Below are 22,442 nucleotides of genomic sequence, written 5' to 3'. Positions count from 1 at the left end.
TGAAGGTGTCATAAAACAGTATAATTATATTTTTATGTTTTGGGGGGGGGGGTTGTTTCTCAATGTCACCTATTACAATTTTGTGTATTTTTTTTACTCTTGCCCACCTGATGGCATTCTGTAATTTATCTGTAGGAATGATTGCCAATAGTAGGATGGCAGTGCTGTACCCCCAGGTGATTTTTGACCACCCATTCTTCTTCTTGCTTAGAAACCGCAGAACTGGTGAGTTTTATATTCATGTATTTCATGTGACCTCAGAGTAACATCTGCTATTGTGCATGCAGCGGTGTGGAACATGACGCTCTTGCTGCCATTCCTGCTGTTTGCTATGGGTCTTTCAACCATGGGAAAGGTATCTGTGCTTTAGCTCTTCTCCAGTCGCCTTTAGAGCAGTTTTTGTCTTGCATTTGCTTTGTCTGTCTAACTTCTTTCCACTGAAGTGAACATGCAGGCTTGTTCCAGTGGTTATGTAACCTCCTTTCCAAGAGTCGTTCAGCATGTTTATCACTGCTTCTCAGCCCTTGCTTTATACATTTTGCAGAACGAAAAGCATGCATGCCCTACAAATCCATTGTAATCTTGTTTTGCTTCTATTTTAGGCTGTGTCTTGTTTATGGGAAGAGTCATGCACCCAGAGGCACTGAATTCTGGTGGTCATGATTTTGAAGAACTCTAGTCCAATACTTACATATGGAAAATAATATATAAGCACATTGTTTGCAAATAATTGATGTTTGTTGTTTAAATGTTTTATCCTCTCTTTTTTTTTTTTTTTTTTTTTCGTTTGAACCTTTTTTCAGGATAATATGTTTCTAACGGTAAGTTGAACATAAGTAGGGCTTTTTTTATATTTTATAAGGAGGACAGCTGGACACCATTGTAAAGTAGAAGTCTCAACCTACCACTGGGTAAATCCTGGTAATAACCATTTCTGTCAGTGCACTGTACATTTGGGGGCTCAATATTGCAAAAGCTGAGATGATTGTTTGATAATAGAAACCTGTGGCAGCCCTACATGTAGGCATATCGCCTCCAGTATTACATTTCTCTTGTGTTTTGTGTTTGTTGTGATCGCCTGCCAAATAAAGTTGTATATGTGAAAATATATTTTTATTTAGAGCAACAGTGTAAACACCTGATTTTATTATACACCCCAAACTGGGTGCTGAGTGCAATATGTGTTTTTTGTGTCGTGCTATAAAGTTGATGTTTTGGAAATATAGCCATGTCTGCAGTTTCTTTATTATATGGAATGCATCACCTTGGGCTTACATTATGCATCATACTATGCATGCTGTCACTGATTTATATTCTTTAAAATGCTTTAAATTATTAACTTCTTGGAGCAGTCTACCACATGATCTCATTATCCCATACCCTCTGGTGTCTCAGACTACCTGGATGACATCCTGCTCAAAGTCCCGTCCATAGCTTAGAACCCGGGGAGACTCCAAATCGCATTGCAGACACTGGGGTGATTTACCAGTGTGTTCCTGGCAGCAAATTGTTGGGTTTTTGTCCATTTTCCTAGTCTGTTTAGTATCCTGACACTAAAGATGTGTGGCACAAAAAGTTTCACTAAGTGAATTCAGCGGGGCAATTGGGGGCAGCGCCTTATTTAAGACATAAATGTCACCCTATGTTCTAATTGACTGAGTTGCCATATCACCTGAATGGGGGGGTCTTACATCAGGAGGGCAATATATACACTATGGGGGGAAGAACTACAGAGGGAGGAACAGTATGGAAACCTAACTACAGGGAAACTTACACTATAGGAACCCAACAAAAGTGGGACATACAGTATGGCGGCTACCTACCATATAGAGGGGGGCTACAGTGCAGGGGCAAACCGGTATTTACTCTTCTAGGCCTTAGCTTGGTATACCAGCTCCATGAACCTGGTTCTCCAAAATAGTGTGACTTAAGAACTGGCTTAAAAGAACCCAAATTTACTTACACAGCCAATTATATAAGTAGTTTGCATGAATTCCTAAGCACCTGTACATTTCAGTGAATACAGGGTAAAATGTCCATGCTAGAAAGTTTCCTTCCAAAGTATTTTATTTACATGAATTTATTCTTGGTTTTACAATATTTACATTTAAATACAGAATGTTCTTTTTGAAGACCCGGAACCTGGAAGCGGTTATGAAACAGTATACACATTTTATTATACTTGATTAATCTCCACTTATATAACTGGAGATGGAAATCCTCTTATTTGAATGAAAATGCATTTCGCCTTTTGCTGAATATGATTGTGTTTTCTTCGTTCCTCGTAAGAAGGTCTCATTCTTTTCCTCAATTCTGGGGGAAAACAGAATTGCATTTTTACTATATCATCATGTAGAATACTTGAACAAAAATGCCTTGGTATGTCTTAACCCCTTTCTGCTTGCAACTAGTACATAGTCATGGAAATTCAGGCTTTGAGTGAAGGTTAAGAAACACTGCTCTCTAGCGCTCCACTTCCTCCATCTGCCCATTCGTGCTGATACTTTCGCAGATGAAAGGGGGACCTGAGCATGCTGCTGGCAGTGATCAATAGCTGCATGATGTTGCGGCAACATTGGGCAGCTATTGGACACTGTGTGCGGTGGTGGATTCCCCACAAGATGCTCCTGCTCACCTCTCGTCTCATCTGAACTATTGGCATGGACGGGCAGACAGAGGAAAGGGAGTGGCCTGAGAGCAGAAAAGGACGATTCAGCATAACTATTGGGATTAAAACATTTCTAAGTTTCTTATGTAATATATATTTTGTGTTTTCAGTTACTAATCATTTCAACCAGCAACAGAAAACATAGATATTAGTAAAGATTGTTTACTTCGTATTAACCTGGTGTACTCACAGCACCCAAAATGTAAGCTAAAGGGGAAAACCTTGAAAAGAAGTCTAAACACCTAGGCATGCCTCTAGTAGTAAATAGGGTAGCTTGCTAACATTATTTTCATTAGCTTTATTGTTTTAGGTTTGCACATTACTATCATTACCTAAACAGTGAATGCACAAAGTTCAAGTATAGTGTCAAATAAAATTAAAATTAGTTTGGTAATGATTAAATAAATCATTAATGATTAATCTAAATAAAAATAATATGGTGGATATTTAAGAATAAAAAAAAAAAAATCAAATTCATGAAAAAGCTCCATCATGTAAAGCTGATCTCTCCACTAGTCTCTGAGAAAAGGATCCAGCCTTCTATAGAATATCGTTTATCATTAGTGAAATCTATTAGTTAGAATTCAGATAGTCATAAAGACAGGAGGAGCAGCAGCTACAAAGTGCTGGTTCGGATTTTTGTTGAGAATTCCATAATATTTTCCTTAAGAATTTAAGGCCATGTTCGCACACTGTCTCTTTTTTTAAATTAAAGGGGTAGTGCGGCAGTAAAAAATTATTCACAGAATAACACACATTACAAAGTTATACAACTTTGTAATGTATGTTATGTCTGTGAACGGCCCCCTTCCCCGTGTCCCACCACCCCCACCCGTGTAACCGGAAGTGTGGTGCGCTATAGAATACCTGTCACGGCTGAACAGCTGATGACGCGGCAGAGGGCGCCCGGCACTCGGGAAGATCGGAGGTGTTCGGGCCGTCCGGCCGAAGATGACGTTTGGCACAAGATGGCGGACGTGTGTCGACACGGATCAGGTATGTATAATGCACTACACTTCCGGGTACACGGGTGGGGGTGGTGGGACACGGGGAAGGGGGCCATTCACAGACATAACATACATTACAAAGTTGTATAACTTTGTAATGTGTGTTATTCTGTGAATAATTTTTTACCGCCGCACTACCCCTTTAAAATAACGGCCATTGTTTCAGTCTTCAATGACATCCATTAAAGTCTATGGAAACAATAAGCATTAGTTTACACAATGCATTGAATAATGGCCGCAGTTCACAGCAGCCATCAGATTAATGCTAATTTAATTTGCGGCTGTTATTGAGTGAAAAGCGACCGCTATTTTAAGTTCAGGTTTTTTTTTTTTTTTTTTTTTTTAAATCACTGTCCTTTTACCGTCTTTAACACTAAATTCAGTGGAAAATGAAGTCTGTAATTGCAAAGCACATTTGATGTTGCAAAAAACAAGGACTCGTGTGGGTCTTTAGGTGAAAAAAATGCAAGCGCTATGGCCTTTTAAACATGAGGAGGAAACCATGAAAGCGCAAAAATGAAAATTGGCCTGGTCATCAAATGGTTCTAAAAAGACACATCCAAAAGGGCCACAATAATGTACCAACAGCCGTCATTGTAATCACGGCCGCCAAAGTATCAAATAACGATGGTTGAAAATCATTAGCCTAATGGTGATTTCATAATTTTGTTTCCCTACATGTAAAATTACACTGTCTTAAGAAGGGCCAGAAAAAAAATAGTCAGCGCATCTAACACTGCCCATGTACAATCTGTAATCTCCTAAAAGTGCAACCTATGTGACAAAAAGGTAATCTTCAGCATAGTTATGATTTTATTTAATGTTTACTGCATTAGGAAAACAGTGGTGTGTGTGTGTGTGTGTGTGTGTGTGTGTGTGTGTGTTTGTTTTACCTAAAATACCATTTTCCATGGTCCAGACCAATAATTTCTCCAGGTATGCCGCTTCTTGGCCACAGAAAGCTGGGAATGATCCTTTCCAGCATGACTGTTGTAGATGCAACCTAAAGATACATTTACATTTATTCTATGAGAATATATGTGTTGCTATGGTGTTGTATGTTTAAAATTCTTCTTTACTCAAACCTATACACAATGCAAGGTTTTGTAGATTTATTAGGCCAGTAAGAAATATATTTCTGCAAAACCTTGCACTATTCTTTAAAGATATGTTACCAGTACAATACTGTTATATTGTTCAAGTGGAAACAGGAGGTTTATGACAACCATGCCTGTGAAAGTTAAGCTTAATCTTGGAAGCTTCCCTAAACCAGATATTCAGAACTGTATTTTTCCTAATTTCATTAAAAAGCAGACTTAACTGGTGAAAATAAGAATTATCCCTTAGGCCATGTTCACACACTGTATGAACATCGGCCGTCGCTTGACCCGGCTGGGTCAAACAATGGCCAATGTCTGACATGTTCTCCTGGCCAATACTGCAGTATCGGCTAGATGAACATCATTTTAATTGGAATGTGGGCACATTCGGCCGTAGACCACAATGTAAAGTATGGCCAAGAGCCGTAACTTAAACTGTGAGCACAGGCTATCTTGTACGGCTTCTGTTCACTGAATAGTGGCCACAGAAAATAGACCCATTAGTTATTTTGTGCGGCCACAGAGAACCACGGCTGTAGTGTATACTCTATGGCCGTGGTTCCATACACTGCTATTCAGTGAAGTAAAGCTGTTGTTGTTTAACGGCTAAATACACTGTATGAAGGTGGCCTTAAACTGTATGTTGTGTGAACATAGCCTATGACAAGCACAGACATTGTTTTTAATAAAAAAAAAAAAAAGGATGTTCTTGTATTGTGTATTGATGTTCAGTGCGATTTACACTGCAAACAACGGCTATTGTTTTGAGGAACAAACAACATTTGCTGTTTCCGCGTTGTGTGAACATAGCCTTTGGCACAATACAGTCAATTGTTTACTGTGAACATAAAGTGGCTGTCAAAGCCTGCTCAATGGTTTTCAGCACACCCAACCCAGGGCTGTAGGCTGAGGGCAAATTTCCAAGAGGAATTGCCCTCTATCAGCTATCTCACAGTAGTATGCATAGCTCTCATTTACACTAAGCTTAACAAGAGGGAATTAGTATTTGTTTGTCACAAGCTATTTAAAGAGAATCTGTCCCTGTTGCTTTTTTTTTTCATTTCCCTCTATTTGATAGTATATGTTATCTGTAACATATTTGTATTGCTAGTGTGAAAATGCTAGAGTAGGGACCATGTCTTGTCTTAACGTTGGTGACACTCTGTTTGATCAAATAGTTTGCTAAGATCCTCATTTTTTAATATCTACAGAGCAGGTGTTTACCGTGTGTACGCTGGAAGGAGTATATATGGTAAGCCCTTGCACCTGTGGGTTGCTGCTGCACCTTCTATTTTTTTTTTTTTATATTTGTAAATTACTTTATTTGTTAGAAATGAACCCTTTCCCCAGAAAACACTGCTATAGCAGTATACTGTCATTTGTCCCCCAGCACAGTTCCTGCCTATTCAGTCCAATGCGCTTTCAGTTTGTTAGCAGTGCGTCATGGCGTAATAGAGAGAAGTAAAACCCCTATTACACGGGGTGACGGAGAGATTGCTATCAGCGCTTGCTCACTTCTCGTTCCACGCTCGCTGCCGGCGCTATTACACGTGTCGGCAGTGAACGGGTGAGTACAGGGGGAGCCGCGGGGGGCTTCCCAGGTGATCGCTTGATCATCAGAGTAGCCCAAAGCAGATCGCAGCGGTCTGCTGCCGCCGATCCTGTTCCGCGGTGCGGCTGCAGCATATTGCTGCTATATTAGTAGTTTGTCATGTTGAAAGACAAACGACTGCAACGATCAGCTGACATCTTTTACGTTAGCTGATTGTTGTCTTCTATTACACAAGACGATTATCACCCGATAATCATTTGGTGTAGTAGGGCCTTACGTTTTGTGCTGTGATTGGCCAAAGCAGTAAAGAATGATGTAACTGTGGTACTGCTGTCAAACAGCCCAACTCTGGTCCTGCCATCTAAATTTAAAGGAAGAAACAGCTGTGCAGCATGCAAGGGATTCTCAAGGGCTCAGAAAGTGAGAACACTGAAATCTCCATGTCACCACGAAATTATGCAGGTTTTAAATACATTTGCAACAATAGGAATGTGTTAAAGGAACTGACTACAGTGGTGGGCAAGGGTTGGAAAAACATGAATAATCACACCTTTATTGATAAATGAGGTGTCTGAAACCAAAAAACACTTTTATCTAATAGGTTCCCATGAGCCGGGCAAATTGCATAAAGTATCTTCTCTTCACCTATCCCTGTGCCTCCTCCTTTGACTTGATGGACAGCCCCTTTGCTTGCACTGAAACTGCAAAGGGACTGTCAATCAAGTCTGAGGAGAAGGCGGGTCATTTACATATTGCATACAAGAGGATATTCTGGTTTGACACTGCATCAGCTCAGTAAAGGTGTGATTATATTCATGCTGTTCTACACCTTACCTGCTGCTGCTGTAGTTAGTTTAATTTAATGAAGGACTTTGAGTAATTGCCTTTACATTTTTTTTAACACAATGAAGCCTCTAAGGGATGCACATCCCACTCACATACATATACAAATAATTCATAGAGAAGAAGGTGTCCGTTTTAGTTTGTAAGTGGGGAAAACCTCAGTGCTCCTTATTTTCCAGGAAAGGTCATAGGAAAACAATTTATCAGATGGCAAAAAATAATTGTTATAAGGGAGAAAAACAGATTAATTCAAACCCAGGTTATGGGTAAGTAAAATATATGTCCTTAACTCTTACCTGAGCATGCCACAGTGTAGTCCATTCACTGCTGACACGGAATTGTGTGTCTGTCATCATTGCAATTAAAAGATTCAGAAGTAGAACAAAGGCAAAGAACATATAGGACATGTAGAGAACAATGACTATCTTTGGCATGGCAACATCTTGTGGCACTGGTAAGTCTGTTAGCCCCATCATTAACTGGAATAAGGTAAATAGAGTAATGGGAAAGTCTTTGAATTTTGAAAACACGGTGGCATTCATGGCTTGGAAGTGCACGTTCATAGCTGGACAAAAAAAGTTATTTATTAGATTTGCCAAGTAAGGACAATTGCTAGGACTAAACACTACACACATTTGGACTATTAACTTTCTTATTAACTTTGAGTAATCTAGTGCCAGACAACACAATGGTTGGGCAGTTAAAATCCGACATGCCCAGGGTTTTTTTTTCCATGACATCATCTTTTGTGAAAGTCAGGAGCTCCCATATATGTTTGAGAGTATGGCAATCCTGCCAAATTCATCAAGTTTGAACCACGTTTTTGTAATGGGTATGGCACCTTTATGGAATGCTAATTAATGTTTTGTGGCGGCCAACTGCAAGCCCCGAGAATGATGGAAGAAAGCTGGATATTCATGTACAATCTTTCTCCATATTAGTGCATGATTGTATATATTTCTCATCTGTTATTAAATTGCAATAAAGAAAAAGATATGTACTACCTGCAGCAAATCCTGTAAGAACCATGATCAGGATAACACAGAACCGTAAAAGGTCATCTCGTATCATCTAGAAGGTAAATTGCTGCCAGTTACTACTGCTCCATCAACAGACAAGTCATTCAGAAGCTTTTATTATCAAACATTGGGAAATCTTCGATCAAACACGAACATTTTTTAAAATTTTTGATCGAACCTAAGATTTCCCAAAGTTCAATCATCTCTAATTATTTTGCTTTGTATGTTTAGGGTAATAGGAGGTTTGGCTTTTGGGAGGTACTAACTTTTTAACCAGAGATAAGCAAATTATCGGTCTAAACAAAGCGAAACGCTTTGATCATCAAGCAGCTTGTCAGCTGCCTGCCTTCTCCCAGTTTCCCAGTACTGGATCCAGCTTTTCCCGACACAAGGGGAGGAGTGGCAGGGAGCAGAACAGAGTTGAAAGGCAGACGGCCGCTTGCTGATCAAATGAAGCGATTTGCTCATGTCTACTTTTAATGCATATGAAGGACAGAATGAATGTCACATTGAGCCAGTTAGAGACTCTCAGTAGTTTTATGGTATCCTATCTAAGGGTAGCATAAACTAGTGACAGCTGAGAAGCTGAAAAGAATTATGTATCTCTTACATAGTTCTGTCCGGCTGATTTGGAGATATCCTCCTGAATAACATAGCCAATAAGTAGTCCTTTCCATTATGAGCGTGAGTACGGTAGTCCTGAATATTCAAAAGAAGCAGAAAACTCCACCCACAAGCTGCTGATTGGCAGTTATCTATCCATGCTGTGTATAGGCAGTCAGCTGTCAATCAGGAGATGGGGGGAGGGGTGTGGCAAGCATCCTATCCCCTGCATATTAGGAGACCAGCTGAACAAAATAATGTAAGTAATACACCGATTTGTTCAGCATTTCTGTCACTGTGCTGCTGTCATTTAAAGCTACTCTGTATCCACCACCCCACCAAACCGCTAGTACCATCCATATGATGATGGTGGATGCAGAGTCACTTACTAAAGTGATAATAGTTAAAAAAAAAGATGATAATTTGGTATCGCTGTTAAAAGTTCATGAAAAAGAAAAATTTATTTTGTAAAAAACAAGACCACATATGGCTACATCTGCAAAAAGAAAAGAAAATATGACTCTCGAATAAAAATTAACAAAATTGCTTCGTCACTAAATCTGCAGAGGAATGATAGAAGGACCACACCAACAGTCCAGCAATGTTCACGTGATGCTGCCCACCCAATACCAAACTATTTAATGAGCTTAACAAACAAGTACCAGTCTAGTTATAGGTACCCTTAGAAGTGGGAATCACTAACATAAACATAATCCCAGTACTCCGCTTAGTAAGTACTGCTGAGATCAACGATTGATATTTTACCTTTTGAATCATAATACATAGAGGACCAAGCAGTCGAAATCCACGAGAAAAATAGATGACGTTACACCAACCACTTATTAGAGCTAATGACATCACAGTTGTCTCTCCGTCAACGGTCAGCAAACGCATTATTATTATGGCTATAATGAAGCAGGCATGCAGTAGCCTACAAAAAAAATTGTTATTCATCAAATACCTGTTTGATAACTTTTGACAATCTTCTATAAAGAAGCTATGGGTGAATGGATTCCAGCAAATATTTCATCAGCAGAAGTGCTTTTTAAGCCTATGAAGGTGAAAAGAGACATCACCCGTTCTTACAATGGTGGAAACTATTCAAAGAGGTAAAATAAGCCTGAACTCTTGGAGAATTTTATTACAGGTGCCATAATTCTGATAAACTCAGTTTACCACAATGGGCTCCAGAGCACGCTTAATAGTCCATGATATTCATAAGCTGCTACTCTAGTCCAATCATCCCTCAGTGATTGGCAGCGTTCTGTCAGACAGGAAACTGCCAAACTGGTGGGTTCTGCAGACAGCAGAATTTAGATCATTTAGTGAACAAAATATTTGAGTTAGGCAGTCATTAGACCCTCAAAGGCCTACTGTATCCAAAGCATAGAAGGTAGAGCTACCCAGATAAAGGCACTCCTGATTACATTAGATCAGTTACATCCTATACAAGCAATTACTTACATGATTATATGGAATGGGCCACCTCTCACTGTATTTCCAAAGAAACGTTTTGGTCCCTTTCTGATTAACTGAACAACCTAAAATGTATAATAGAGAAACCAAGCGTATTACTTATTTTCCAATATTTTCATGTTGCCATTTTATATATTATTGCTGTACGAAGGTATCAACCTGTTAAGTCATGTCTTCTATGGGTACATAATGGAGCAGGTGTACAAATGCAAGTATATAGACTGCATTCAAAAAATTGGCTTACATGACTTGCGTTACATTTATTAAAAGCTTTAGATACTTATTTGCCTCATTTGAGAAGAAGGTTTGACTTCCTGGAAGAGTGGCATGGCTTGCATATGGCTGCTCAACAAAAATTGTGCCAACTAACTAAAAATTAGGCTAACACTTGACCTAAATAGACTAGACAGGCTTAAGATGTGCCAATCCAGTGTACACTGTACAAGAATTAGAAAGTATTAGGAAATCTGGGCCAATCTTTTTCTATTACATTGTCATTATCAAGATTCACTTTTATGCTATGTAAACTCATAACTAGTCCCAAACTATGTCTCAGGTTCCACACACAAGCGATACTATTTACTTTACATTGCAACACCAGTGAAAAACGATATAATGTTATATAGTTCTATTACTTATAATTCATCTTCCTCTTGTTAGGATATCACACTGGCTCACCGGTTTGAGTTGGTTCTCTCCACTACACCCCCCTCCTTTTTTTTTTTCTCTTTTGTTTCCTATAGTATGGGAAATTGATGTTATTTGTTGATTTATTGTGACTGCAAATGACTAAATGTTGTTTGCAAAGTTGTACCTTGGCTGTTAAATGCCTATCCTAATATCTCGGATTTGTGGTCTATGCTGTCTGTACTGGATTGAAAACTTTAATAAAAATATAAATATTTATTTATTTCTTTTACACAAATAAGCTTGCACTTTTGCCTCTTATGCCTGTATTAAATTTGTCAAATTTATCACATTTAATACTAAAATACGCACATTTTGGTACTCTGGTTCTAAAAGGGAAACTATCAGCAGAATAGACAAATCTAACAAAATACAAGATATGCTTTGTTATTTTATTTCCTGCAATTAAGTTTATAAAAATAAAAACAATCTCCTCCTATACAATTGCATAAAGTATTTTAACTATTTTTATTTATAGTGTATTGTGGTTGAACAGTGCTATCCTGGTTGTACAGAGCCATCAGTCTGCAGGGTCACTATCCTGGGAGAAAGGAAAGGCCTTCATCAAAAATGAGACAGATAGGAAATCTATATGACCAGATATGATCTCCAGACTTTTTAGTACCCCACTCCATGCAGACAATGCACAACTCACAGCAGTGCCTGGATTCCTAAGCTCTGCTTGTGAGACCTCTAATGCAGTAATATTCAGTATTTAATACGCTTCCAGCATAAATACCTCAATTATAAAAATAAGAACTCCGCCAAGGATCACAATTATTTCTCCAGTTAATCGTAGACGGTCCTCACTTGTTTTGTAAGAATCCTAAAAATGTCAATAGCAATGGCTTTAGCATTATGTAAAACTTATCAGACCAATTGTGATAACATTGGTTTCAATGTGCTATTGTTAAATGTTTGCACATGTTATTGCCAGGTGGATGACCTTTGATTTGTGGAACCAAGGTCCCAGTGCTCGAATGTTACTTTGGCATCTTTTACAGCCCTGTTAATTCCTAAAGGTCTCCATTCATTCTAGTGGGTGTACAAACTAATCGACATCTTAACTCTGCTGAAGCATGAGGATTGTGTTACCAAAATATGTATAAGTAGATAAATTAGGACTGGTGTAAATATTGGTATTTAAAGAATATTTTTAATACTAATAATTAATGGAAAGCTTCTTTTATTATTTAAACAATTCTGTATGAGACTGTGCCTTACAATAGTTTATCAGTATCTAGTTAGGATATTGTTCTCATCCAAAACACATACTTCATACTTGACATTTTGGGAAGCTTTTAATTAGTGCTTGAATAAGCAATAAACTATAGTCCAATTTATGGATTTGGAGAAAGGGTTCTAATGTGAGCAGCAATGCCTGGCAGCATTTTATTAGCAATGGGGTCATTCATTGAAAGACAGATGTATGAGTGCATTACTGTATTGTGCTGTCTCAAGACATTCTGCAATGAGGATGGATTGCTGTAATGAAATGAAAAGAGCATATAACACTTACATAAAATGGCTTTGTGATGATCTTTTTCTTTTCTCCATCTGTGATCTCTTCCATTAGCGGCCGGTACAGGCAGCATAAAGTCAGGATTATAGTGTAGAGAATGTACAGAAAAGTGCACAGCAAAAAATATTTATATCCAAAAGTGGACCATTTGTACCGAAGAAGCTCCTTTAAGGGTGTAATTTCCAAAAGATTTCTTGCCTTGGGTTGTAAGGAAAAAAGAAGTACAAAGTAATAAATAAGATGTTACAGTGAAATAATACTTTGCGATTACTCACTTATTGCAAGTTTTTTCTTTCATTAGGAGGAAACTTTATATATTTCCTCTTTATTAAAAAAGTTAACCTTTAAAACCTAAATTAACCTCAATGCAGCCAATATGGACCTTGCAATTCAAAAGATTAGACAGTACTTTGTTACTAAATTGGTAGGATATCAACCAAGTTTCATTTGGACAAATTGAACAATTTAAATGAAATTAAAGGTCAGCTTAGGTACAATACAATTTCTTTTCTTCTTCTATTCTCTATGGCTGATCATTCTCAGTGGAGAGTTTAAAGTATTTGGTATGGTTGAGAGCCTCAATCCTATACCTCAATGGTTTAATATGTACTCTAAACCAATTTTTTTACAGAAAACTTTTATTAAAGATAATTCATGAGACATGATATATTTCTCCAGTAGTATATATAAATATATACAATAAAGTCAAAAGTATGTGCTAATTGATCAGTTCGTGTTTCAGCCACAACCATTGTTACAAAGTGCAAAGTTCTGACCCATGATATCCATCAAAGTGCATAAAATCAATCACACAGGCAGTATCCATAGACAAACATTAGTAGAAGTAATTTTAGGGCTATGTTCGCAGAACACGCTTTCAGGCGAAAATATTGACGTATCTTGCTAATTACAACCGCAAATAATGATCATCATAGCTTTTTGGCGATCGTAATTATTAAAGCGTAACTCATTTCAAGGCCATTTTTTAAAAAACATTAAATATCAACAGTACAAGCGATTTTAAGAAACTCTGTAATAGGTTTTATGTACTAAAAGAGTTTCCTTCTGTACTGAAAAAGCAATCCCCCAGCCTCCCCCCTCACATCAAATGAAGCAGGATTTCTGTCTCCATTATGTGGCTATGGAGAGGGGAGGGGCTGTTAGGAGTGACTGAGCACTGAACACCCTGCAATCTTCTCTCAGTAAGTTCATAGATAAGCACTGACCTTTGTGACCCCAGAATCCTGCGGTTTAGGTGCCCAGAGAGTCTACAAACAGCTGACCTTCATGTCACCTCTTCCTGCTCCCTCATCTCCCTCAGCCCCTCCCCCCTTCATAGGCTTACAATGGAGAGAGCAGAGCCCGTCTTCACTGGCTTCTCTGTAATGAAGACGTGTTTGCCTGATAATGCACAGATAAGAAGTCAGGGGGGGGGGGAGGCTGGGAGATTGCTTCTTGAGTACAGAAGGAGGCTTTTTTGGCTGATAAAACCTATTACAGAGTTTCTTAAAATCGCTTATACTACTGATTACTGCAATAAAAAAAATATAATGTATTTTCAACTAAAAAAAAACGTGTTAACATGCTCTAAAGGTGGCTCTGTCTGTCGATGCTACCATTGCTAGTTTGTGAAATTTCTGATTTGCTAGGTAACCGTAAGTACTCTACTTATATTGTGAGGTGAAAGCCTCTAGGAAAAACAACAGCTTAGCCAGTTAAACCATTCAAGCTTATACATGGGGCCGACCGAGTGCTGATTCTTGTAGCATGCCTAAAGTGACAACAGAATTGTATTCAGGAGCTTTATCAAACTGGTTTCAGTAGATCAGCTCTGGAGCAATGAAATCCTCTCTTCTGAGTGATGAATCACATCTTCCTATCTGCTAGTCCGACAGCTATACCCAGATTGGGCAGATGGCCAGAATTTGTATCAGAAGCTGACACCGAAGACCCACAGGACACCGGGGGAGCTTGGATAGGTAAGCATTCGCAAATCGTTATGAAGTTTTTAACAAATCTCAGTTCATGAAATTTGGTTCACTCATCTCTATTGTTTGCTTTTGTTTTAATAAATTGTTTAAGATGAGGAAATGACCATTCCATGCTTTTTCTTAAAGTGTAACTTTCATTTAATTTTTTTTTGCAAAAATCAATAGTACTCTGTAATAGGTTTAATTAGAGTTTCTTTCTGTACTTAAAAAGCTGTTTTGCAGCCTCCCCTGCCTGTCACTTCTTATCTGTTCATTATCAGGCAAAGTTGTCTACATTACAGCAAAACAAAGCAAAGACGGGTTTGCTGCGTCCATTATAACTTATGGAGGGGCTAAGGACATGAGTGAGCAGGAAGAGCAGATAAACAGCCCTGCAGTTTGGAGATTTGACCACAAAAATGCTGGATTCACAGTTCAGGTTGCTCAGTGCTGGTCTGGGAACTTGGTGAGAAAGGATTGCAGGATGATATTCTGTGCAGTGCTGCCTTTTCTGCTCTCTGTGCTCACTCATCCTCTTCAGCCCCTCCCACCTCCATAGACTATAATTGACACAGAAAACATGCTTCTTCTGAAATGAGGGGGGGGGGGGGGGGGTAGGCTGCAAAACTACTTTTTGAGTATAGAAGGAAACTTTTGCTTTATAAAACCTACTGCAGAGTTTCTTACAATTGCTTGTACTATCGATTTCTGATAAGTGACATTTAAATGACTGTTAAATACCCTACTTTTATGATATAATATCACCGGAGCATGAATTTTTTATGTTTTCCATAAATGTCACAAAGTGTATGTATACATACAAAATAACATCTACATTAATCTGCATTCATCCAAATAGACCTGCATTAGACTCATAATATGAGCATTCTATACTATTGAAATAGCCAGAGTTCTTATAGTCTCCATTCCACTTATTAATCCCTAAGCAAAATGGGTTAAATTTTCTTTATGGGAATTGTATTAACCTGTTTTATTACCATTTTTATGACTGGATCTGTTATGATTATTGCTTGCTTGAAATGACATTGTATAATGTGGAATGATTTCTGTTTTTATCCTATGTAGTGTTTTCTATAGTAAAGCTTAATCAGCAGAGCTGTACATTGTCTGTAATTAGACTGCCGTCCCTTTCTCAGTAGCTCTCCAGATGGCCAAAATTATTCTGTGGAGTTTTAGAGCTCATTATTTTTTTAATCTTTTAGCTATTACTCACAAAGAATGTTGCTACGTGATGCTATTCAGAGGTGCTATACTCACAGCATTGTTGTCGCTGGTGCATATAATATCGATAACCGACGCTTTGTCTCTCCAAGAGTCAAGCCCAGTTAGATCATACAGTGTGGAGGTCACAGGTCCGATTGACCAGAAATTGTGTTTTCTCTTTTCCATAAAGTAATTAAACATCTGAAAAATATATACGTAGTTATTGTACATTCTGTTATGGATATTAGGCAGCTCTGTACATTCTCACCTACTTTGGGCTAAGACATGTTCTTTACACTTTTGCAATAAATTTCTTAGAATTAGGACATGAAAGTATACTATTTTAAAGAGCAAAAACTATATGTTTCACAGCACACTGGCACACTACTGCTTAGTTTTGTACAGAGCCAGCCAGTGTTGTTGTACTTTTACTGCTGTGCAACATGTTATTGTGCTTTGCTGGGATATGTAACCGGTTTGCTAGGGAAATAACAAACTAATATATACATGTATGGAAAAGCCAATATAGAGATTGATAGAGAATGAAAGACATATGTGGAGAAGCTTGAAGTACTATATGAGACTGCAGAGTGTAGCAAGTGATCCCCTATATTCACTTTAAGGGAAGGATTTTTTTTTTTTTTTTGAATAATATTTTATTCCATTAACAAATAACCAAACAATGACAGCAGGTCAGGTGGTCATAAGCAAAATATACAGAAAGAGACACGAGTAGATCTCAACAGAGAAGCAAATAAACATCACATATGTGTCGTCCAGAAATGGGTCTTGAGATGGTACAGTACATTGGTGTGTTTCGGAGTTGTTCTATGGGTGATATAACTGGGTGACCATAGGCTAAAATTCAGAGAAGGATCTCTACAGCTAGATATCAGCCATCTGGAACTTGGTAGTTCAATTGTCAGTACCACCATCCATCCTGCAGTCAGTAACAAATAACCATAGACCTTGGGTTTTATATTCAGCCCAAATAAATGGGAAAAGAGAAGAGAAAAAACAAAACGGAACAAAAAGAAAAATAGGAAAGGGAAGAAGAGCAGAAGAAAAGGAGGAATAGTAGAAGACCGACAAGATACTAACATATAAGACAAAACAATATCTCACGACTCAGACTCAAGGGGAGACGGTGGGGGATGCCCCGAGGGACAACGTCTAAGGGCATGTAACGTGAAGTGAAACGTAAACAAGTCAATTTGGAGTATATATAACCTGTTCTAGTCACCCATGGTGGGCGGCGTGCGGTTGACTAATTGACAGGGGAGATGGGGGGAGGGAGGGAGGAAGAGGTATTATTAGGGTTAGGGGTGCAGGTAGGCCTAGTATACTTGAAAGGCCCCAATGTTAAGGGAAGGATTTTAACAGTGACAACTACTTGGGAGGGCAGCCGACCCACCCAGGTGCAAAATGTTGTACCAGTTACATAGAGAATAACAAGTAGTGGATTTCCTCAAGAACTGTGTAACATTGTGAATGTATTAGATAAGTATATGAGTATGAACCTGCGCCCGGTGTACCAAATCTACACCTGCTTCCAGCACGTGTAGTTTTGGATCATGATAAAAAGGGTGCGGGAGGAGGCCACATCTCCTCCCCACCTTGCTGCACCCCCTGTGCCCCCCGTGTCCTCCCATTTGGCGAGTGGGGGGATACAGCAGGCGTATACCATGGAGAAGGGGCAAATCTGTGCCTTCCTCCTGGCGTACGCCCCTGCCATAAGTTTCATGAATGTCCCCCAATGTATCTCACATTTTTCTCTTTTAATAATTGCTACATATACTGCTGTTTTAGATCTCATGTCAGATGGTGGGGCCCCATATTGTTTGCTGTGGGGCTCTAGGAATTCTAGTTACACCCCTGTCACATCCATGTGAGTAGTACTGGTACAGTGCTTGACTGCAGAGTGTTGTACTCTGATATAAGCCTGAAAGTATTAGAGATTTTGATCATCATGAGGGGGATGAAGACAGAAATGAAAGTGTTTGTTGCATAAAACCACCAGCTTGATGGTACCTCTACTGATCAATTGGATGGTTAACCCACTATGATTGGAGCGGTAGTGTGCCTGCAGGACCAATGCTTTGTGGCTAATGGGAGTGATGGAAAAATCTCACTTGGCAATGCTGTCCGTTCCATAGGCAGAAAATGAAACTGCTCATGAAGACAAACTACTGCTCCACTCACACAAGGCACTTGGGGACCACTGTCCTCCTCATAGGTGGGGTCAGACCTCCAACAATTATGCATTAATCACATTTCCTTGAAATACACAATTTTACATAACAATCTATTAAATTGCCCTTAAAATGAATTGGCTGTGGTCTTACCAGCACGTCTCCTTTTTGTGCAGTCAGCTTTAGTGGCGTCAGCCCTTCGTTGTTGGTTATGTTTTCTAGGTACAAAGTCTTTTCTTTTGATATTAGTGACACTAAAAAGTCATATGTCTTACATGCCATAGATTTGTTAGGATGCAGAACAAGAATATGCAATAGGGTATTACCTTAGGGCAAAAACACATTTGATGATAATTATTAATTGTCAATTTTTATTTAGTAAGACTGTTTGCATTCGATGTAAAACATGGTTTTATTGTCATGCTCCTACATATATTATGTGCCAAGCTATAGCACTAATATTATTTTAATAATATGATCTCATTTAGAAAATACAGACATTGACCATACCCAACCATACCATACCCATACCCAACCAAAAACTACTTCATATGAGAAAGACCTGTGTTATGGCCAAAATGTTGCTTTTCTGTACCAGATCATGTGAACATTCTCTATTGGCTCGTTCGTAATGTACAACAACAATCTACTGGCCTGCCACAATCTATTGGCCTGACACATGTGCTATGTTTGGATGCTCCTGAACCCTCCATTACTTAGTCGCATAACTGTACTGTTCTAACTGCCATTTTATGGGTAGTGGCCGTAACTTTTTTTAGTGCACAGTGGGTCTTTTAAAAATCATGCCTCTCCAACGTGTGCCAAAGGTGGTGTGTGGAGCAGGCGGTAGCCCTTTATGTGCTGTGGGCGGTATCTGAGGCTCCATGGACTCTTTCTGGCTGTGTGCACAGCGGGTGGTAGGCTTTGTGAGCCATAGATGAAACCTGCATCCAGGAGTCACTTAACTATTTAGATGCCGCTGTCAAATATGGCCAGTCATTGGTAATCCAGTGGTTCCCTGCAGTGAACTAATCCCTTTTCAGTGCCACCTAAGGCTCTTTAGGCCTCCCGTGGCTGCCTGACTTGGCGATTGGTATACCCTGCCTTTAGCAGGCTGTACTAATCGATTACTGAGATAATGGATTAATGCAGTACCTATGTACTGCATTGATCCCTTTGAGCAATTATTAAAAGAGAAGTCAATCGAAAATTTTTATTAAAGTATTGTATTTCACCCAAAAGATATACAAACCACCAATATACACTTATTGCGGGAAATGCTTATAAAGTGCTTTTTTCCCTGCATTTACTACTGCATCAAGGCTTCACTTCCTGGATAAAATGGTGATGTCACGACCCGACTCCCAGAGCTGTGCGGGCTGTGGCTGCTGGAGAGGATAATGGCAAGGAGATGCTCAGTGTCCCTCCAGTGCCCTGTGTCCCTCAGTGTCCCCCTGCCATCATCCTCTCCAGCATCCACAGCCCGCACGTCTCTGGGAGTTGGGTCGTGACATCACCATTTTATCCAGGAAGTGAAGCCTTAATGCAGTAGTAAGTGCAGGGAAAAAAAAGCACTTTATGTGCATTTCCAATAATAAGTGTATATTGGCAATTTTATAACTTTTGGGGGACAATACAATACTTTAATAAAAAATGTTGACGGACTTCTCCTTTAATTTATTGCTTATAGAAAAGGGTTTTTTAAAAATATGCATAATATTATAGCCTGGGGCCTATGGTACCACCCTTGATAATGAAAGCTTCCTGCCATAGAGGTGCCAGCATACTAGGCCACAAACCAGCCACCCCCTTAGTATGGAGGTACGTGTGTCATGGATGGTACATGCAGACTTGACATAGAGACTTACCTTCCTAAACTTTCCTTTTCGGTCCTTGCCCTCTACCTCCTTATCTTATACTTCTTAAGTCATAGCAATTTATTATATTCTTTATCATAGCGCACAGCAGCAGGAGACACACACTGCTCTGACAGTGCCAGGAACACTGTACGCATGCCTCAATAGATATGAAGGTTGGCCCACAATTTTGTCCAATCTTTTTCATTTTTGCCCACTGTGTATTTGAGTTAGACCCCTGGTCGGGGGGGATTCCTCCCTTGATTTAACCCCACGTGTCGAAGCTACTCCAATATGTACCTGCACATTTGCAACCCCAAGGCCCCCCCCACCCCCAATCAATCTTCATTATGTTGTGCATTTGTACTTGATTTCACCATCTTCTGTGTATAGGGGTATGAAAAGAAAAAAAAAACAGTTCTGAGGGAAGCTGGAAAATCCTGCATAATGTTTCTGCATAATCAGTTTATTAGCTTATTCCTATCCCTCAAAATCATTTGATGAAATTTAGTTATCCGTGGTGGAAAAAATGAAACGGAATGGTTTGGGAAAATGTTTCCCCACTCTCAACAATGAAGTTATGTTAGATACTGCTTTCCAGACAAAAAATGTAGGTTTGAAATTCTATTAAAATACATGAAAAATAGCTGCTTTAAGGCAAGAAATGTGCAAGGTGTATTCTACTGGGGCTTTATTTATCTAGTGTTCTATTTATTATATTAAACTACACTGTAGAGACGACCCACTTATTTGTAAAGGATTTAGGTCCATTCCTTACCTTGACTATCCTGAGAGTCCAAAGGTGCTCCATTTTCCACTAGTAACTTTATTATCTCCTGGTTACCCACACAAGCAGCAAATGAAATTACATACTCTCCTGAAATAAGAACACAAATGTCTTACATCATATAAAGTGGTATTGTCCTATTTATGAGGGTGTATTCCTATGTTCAGGTTTCGATGCATACAAAGTGATAGGTTCGTCATATTCATGACCAGATTGTTCTCTTTAGACCACATCTCTAAACACTGAATCTCTGCTCAGTAAGATGTTTCAAACCCCTCTGTAAAGGAAACAATCAGCATCAAGCTGAAAGGTGAAGGGAATGCGACGTAGGTACCTGTGGTACTGTTAATCTTGGCTTGTAGGAGTAAATGTCAAAATACCTACTCCTCCGACTTGATGTCTATCCATCAGAAGAGTGAGCAGCCAATCATATACTTCATGCAATAACATACGCTTTCCTAGTTTAGCTTCCATATGCAAAGGACCAGTGAGTTTTAAAGCTAAACTTGCCAAACACAACTCATGTATAAGTGTGACCAGTATTTATATGACTAAAAACTGTGTGCATTGTTAGGGCAATGGCATCCACAGTGCAACTATCATAGTATGCAAATTATAGGTGGTCTCTTCTACCAGCACTTTATCGTTGCAGGTGTTACTGCCCTGTTGACTAGTCTTGATGCTCTCAGTCTAGCTTTAAATAGATGCCTTCTTTCTCTGACATTGGTTACAGCTTCTAGAGAACCGTTTCAGAGAAAGTACACTGGGACAGTAGCGAAATTAGGGGGTGCAGGGTGGGGGCGGTCGCTCCCGGGCCCACACTGGCAGGGGCCCACTGAGGTCCATGGCCGTTTCTATGACCGGGCGGGCCGGCAGCGCCCTGCATCCCCCCGCACTCACCCAGAGCCGCGCTAATTGGAGGCTAAGCGCTGCTACCAGACCTAGTGTCTGGCAGCTCCTTTAGTCCAGCGGCGGCCCTCAGTTACCAATTAGCAGCGTGGCCTCAGCGCTGCCTTCGGACCCTCAGGAACGGGGGCAGGGTTAACAGGGCAACTCACCTGTCCCGCTTCCAAGCAGCTCCTCTCTCTCTCTCATCTTCCAGCACAGGCAGCAGGGTACAGAGACGCTGCCTACGCTGGAAGTGACCTGCAGCCTCTGTCATTTATCTGCAAGGACACCCAGCACAGGAAGCGTCTCTGTACCCTTCTGCCTGTGCTAATAACAGTAGAATAAGTGCCATAGAGGGGCAGCCAGGGAGCCAGCACAGGTGAATTACAGATTTTTTCTGGTGAGGGATTGGCTACTATATGGGTATATGGGGCACTGTGGGGAGACTGGCTACTATAAGAGGCACTATAGGGGGGATTAACTACTATATGAGGCACTATAGGGGGAACTGGCTACTATGTGAGGCACTGTGGGGGGACTGGCTACTATAAGAGGCACTATGGAGGGATTGCCTACTATATGAGACACTATAGGGGGGACTGGCTACTATATGAGGCACTATTGGTGGTGATTGGCTACTGTATGGGGCACTTTTGGGCATGGATTCGCTACTATGTGGGGCAGGTCCAGGTGAAGGAGTAGGGTGGCTTCAGAAATGACTGGGAAGATGGGAGGGGTCGCAAGGTTGGGGGTTTTGGTGCCCCTTTTCCCCCAGACCACACTGAGCTCTGGGTTGAATGACGGCACCAGCCAGCACCCACGAAACCCTCCTTCCCTGCAAACCCCACTGATCTCCCCAGCACCACCTCTCCTCAGATCTCACATCACCCTCTCTGATGTTGCCAGCAGATGGATCCAGAAGAGAGGAAGACCAGCTCCATGCCAGGATTAGGTGAGTATTTCAAAATCACTCCAATCCTAACCAATTATTGCTGACAATATAGAAATCAATTGCAGCCAGGGGCTTTTACACAGGCAAATATTGGTC

General features: G+C 39.9%; 2 protein-coding genes across 2 annotated transcripts in view; one reads left to right on the top strand and one right to left on the bottom strand.

Moving 5' to 3' along the window:
• The window catches only part of SERPINI1 (serpin family I member 1), a 47,769-nt gene extending 46,544 nt beyond the window's left edge, over window positions 1-1,225 (top strand). The window contains exons 8-9 of the mRNA XM_069975252.1: window positions 136-225; window positions 603-1,225. Coding sequence (XP_069831353.1) covers window positions 136-225; window positions 603-679 — 167 coding nt within the window. The 3' untranslated portion in view covers window positions 680-1,225. The remainder of the gene's footprint in view (window positions 1-135; window positions 226-602) is intronic.
• An 866-nt stretch (window positions 1,226-2,091) lies between these two features.
• The window catches only part of LOC138794894 (transient receptor potential cation channel subfamily V member 6-like), a 31,260-nt gene continuing 10,909 nt past the window's right edge, over window positions 2,092-22,442 (bottom strand). Inside the window, exons 4-14 of the mRNA XM_069973824.1 lie at window positions 20,498-20,596; window positions 18,017-18,189; window positions 15,726-15,872; window positions 12,475-12,675; window positions 11,695-11,781; window positions 10,257-10,333; window positions 9,558-9,723; window positions 8,175-8,241; window positions 7,467-7,735; window positions 4,569-4,678; window positions 2,092-2,313 (exon numbers count right to left, since the gene is read on the bottom strand). Of these exons, the coding sequence (XP_069829925.1) occupies window positions 2,187-2,313; window positions 4,569-4,678; window positions 7,467-7,735; window positions 8,175-8,241; window positions 9,558-9,723; window positions 10,257-10,333; window positions 11,695-11,781; window positions 12,475-12,675; window positions 15,726-15,872; window positions 18,017-18,189; window positions 20,498-20,596 (1,523 nt within the window). The 3' untranslated portion in view covers window positions 2,092-2,186. The remainder of the gene's footprint in view (window positions 2,314-4,568; window positions 4,679-7,466; window positions 7,736-8,174; window positions 8,242-9,557; window positions 9,724-10,256; window positions 10,334-11,694; window positions 11,782-12,474; window positions 12,676-15,725; window positions 15,873-18,016; window positions 18,190-20,497; window positions 20,597-22,442) is intronic.

This window comes from Dendropsophus ebraccatus, chromosome 6, assembly GCF_027789765.1.
Source record: "Dendropsophus ebraccatus isolate aDenEbr1 chromosome 6, aDenEbr1.pat, whole genome shotgun sequence".
NCBI classification, from domain to species: Eukaryota; Metazoa; Chordata; class Amphibia; order Anura; family Hylidae; genus Dendropsophus; species Dendropsophus ebraccatus.
This window is presented reverse-complemented; position numbering and strand designations above follow the sequence as displayed.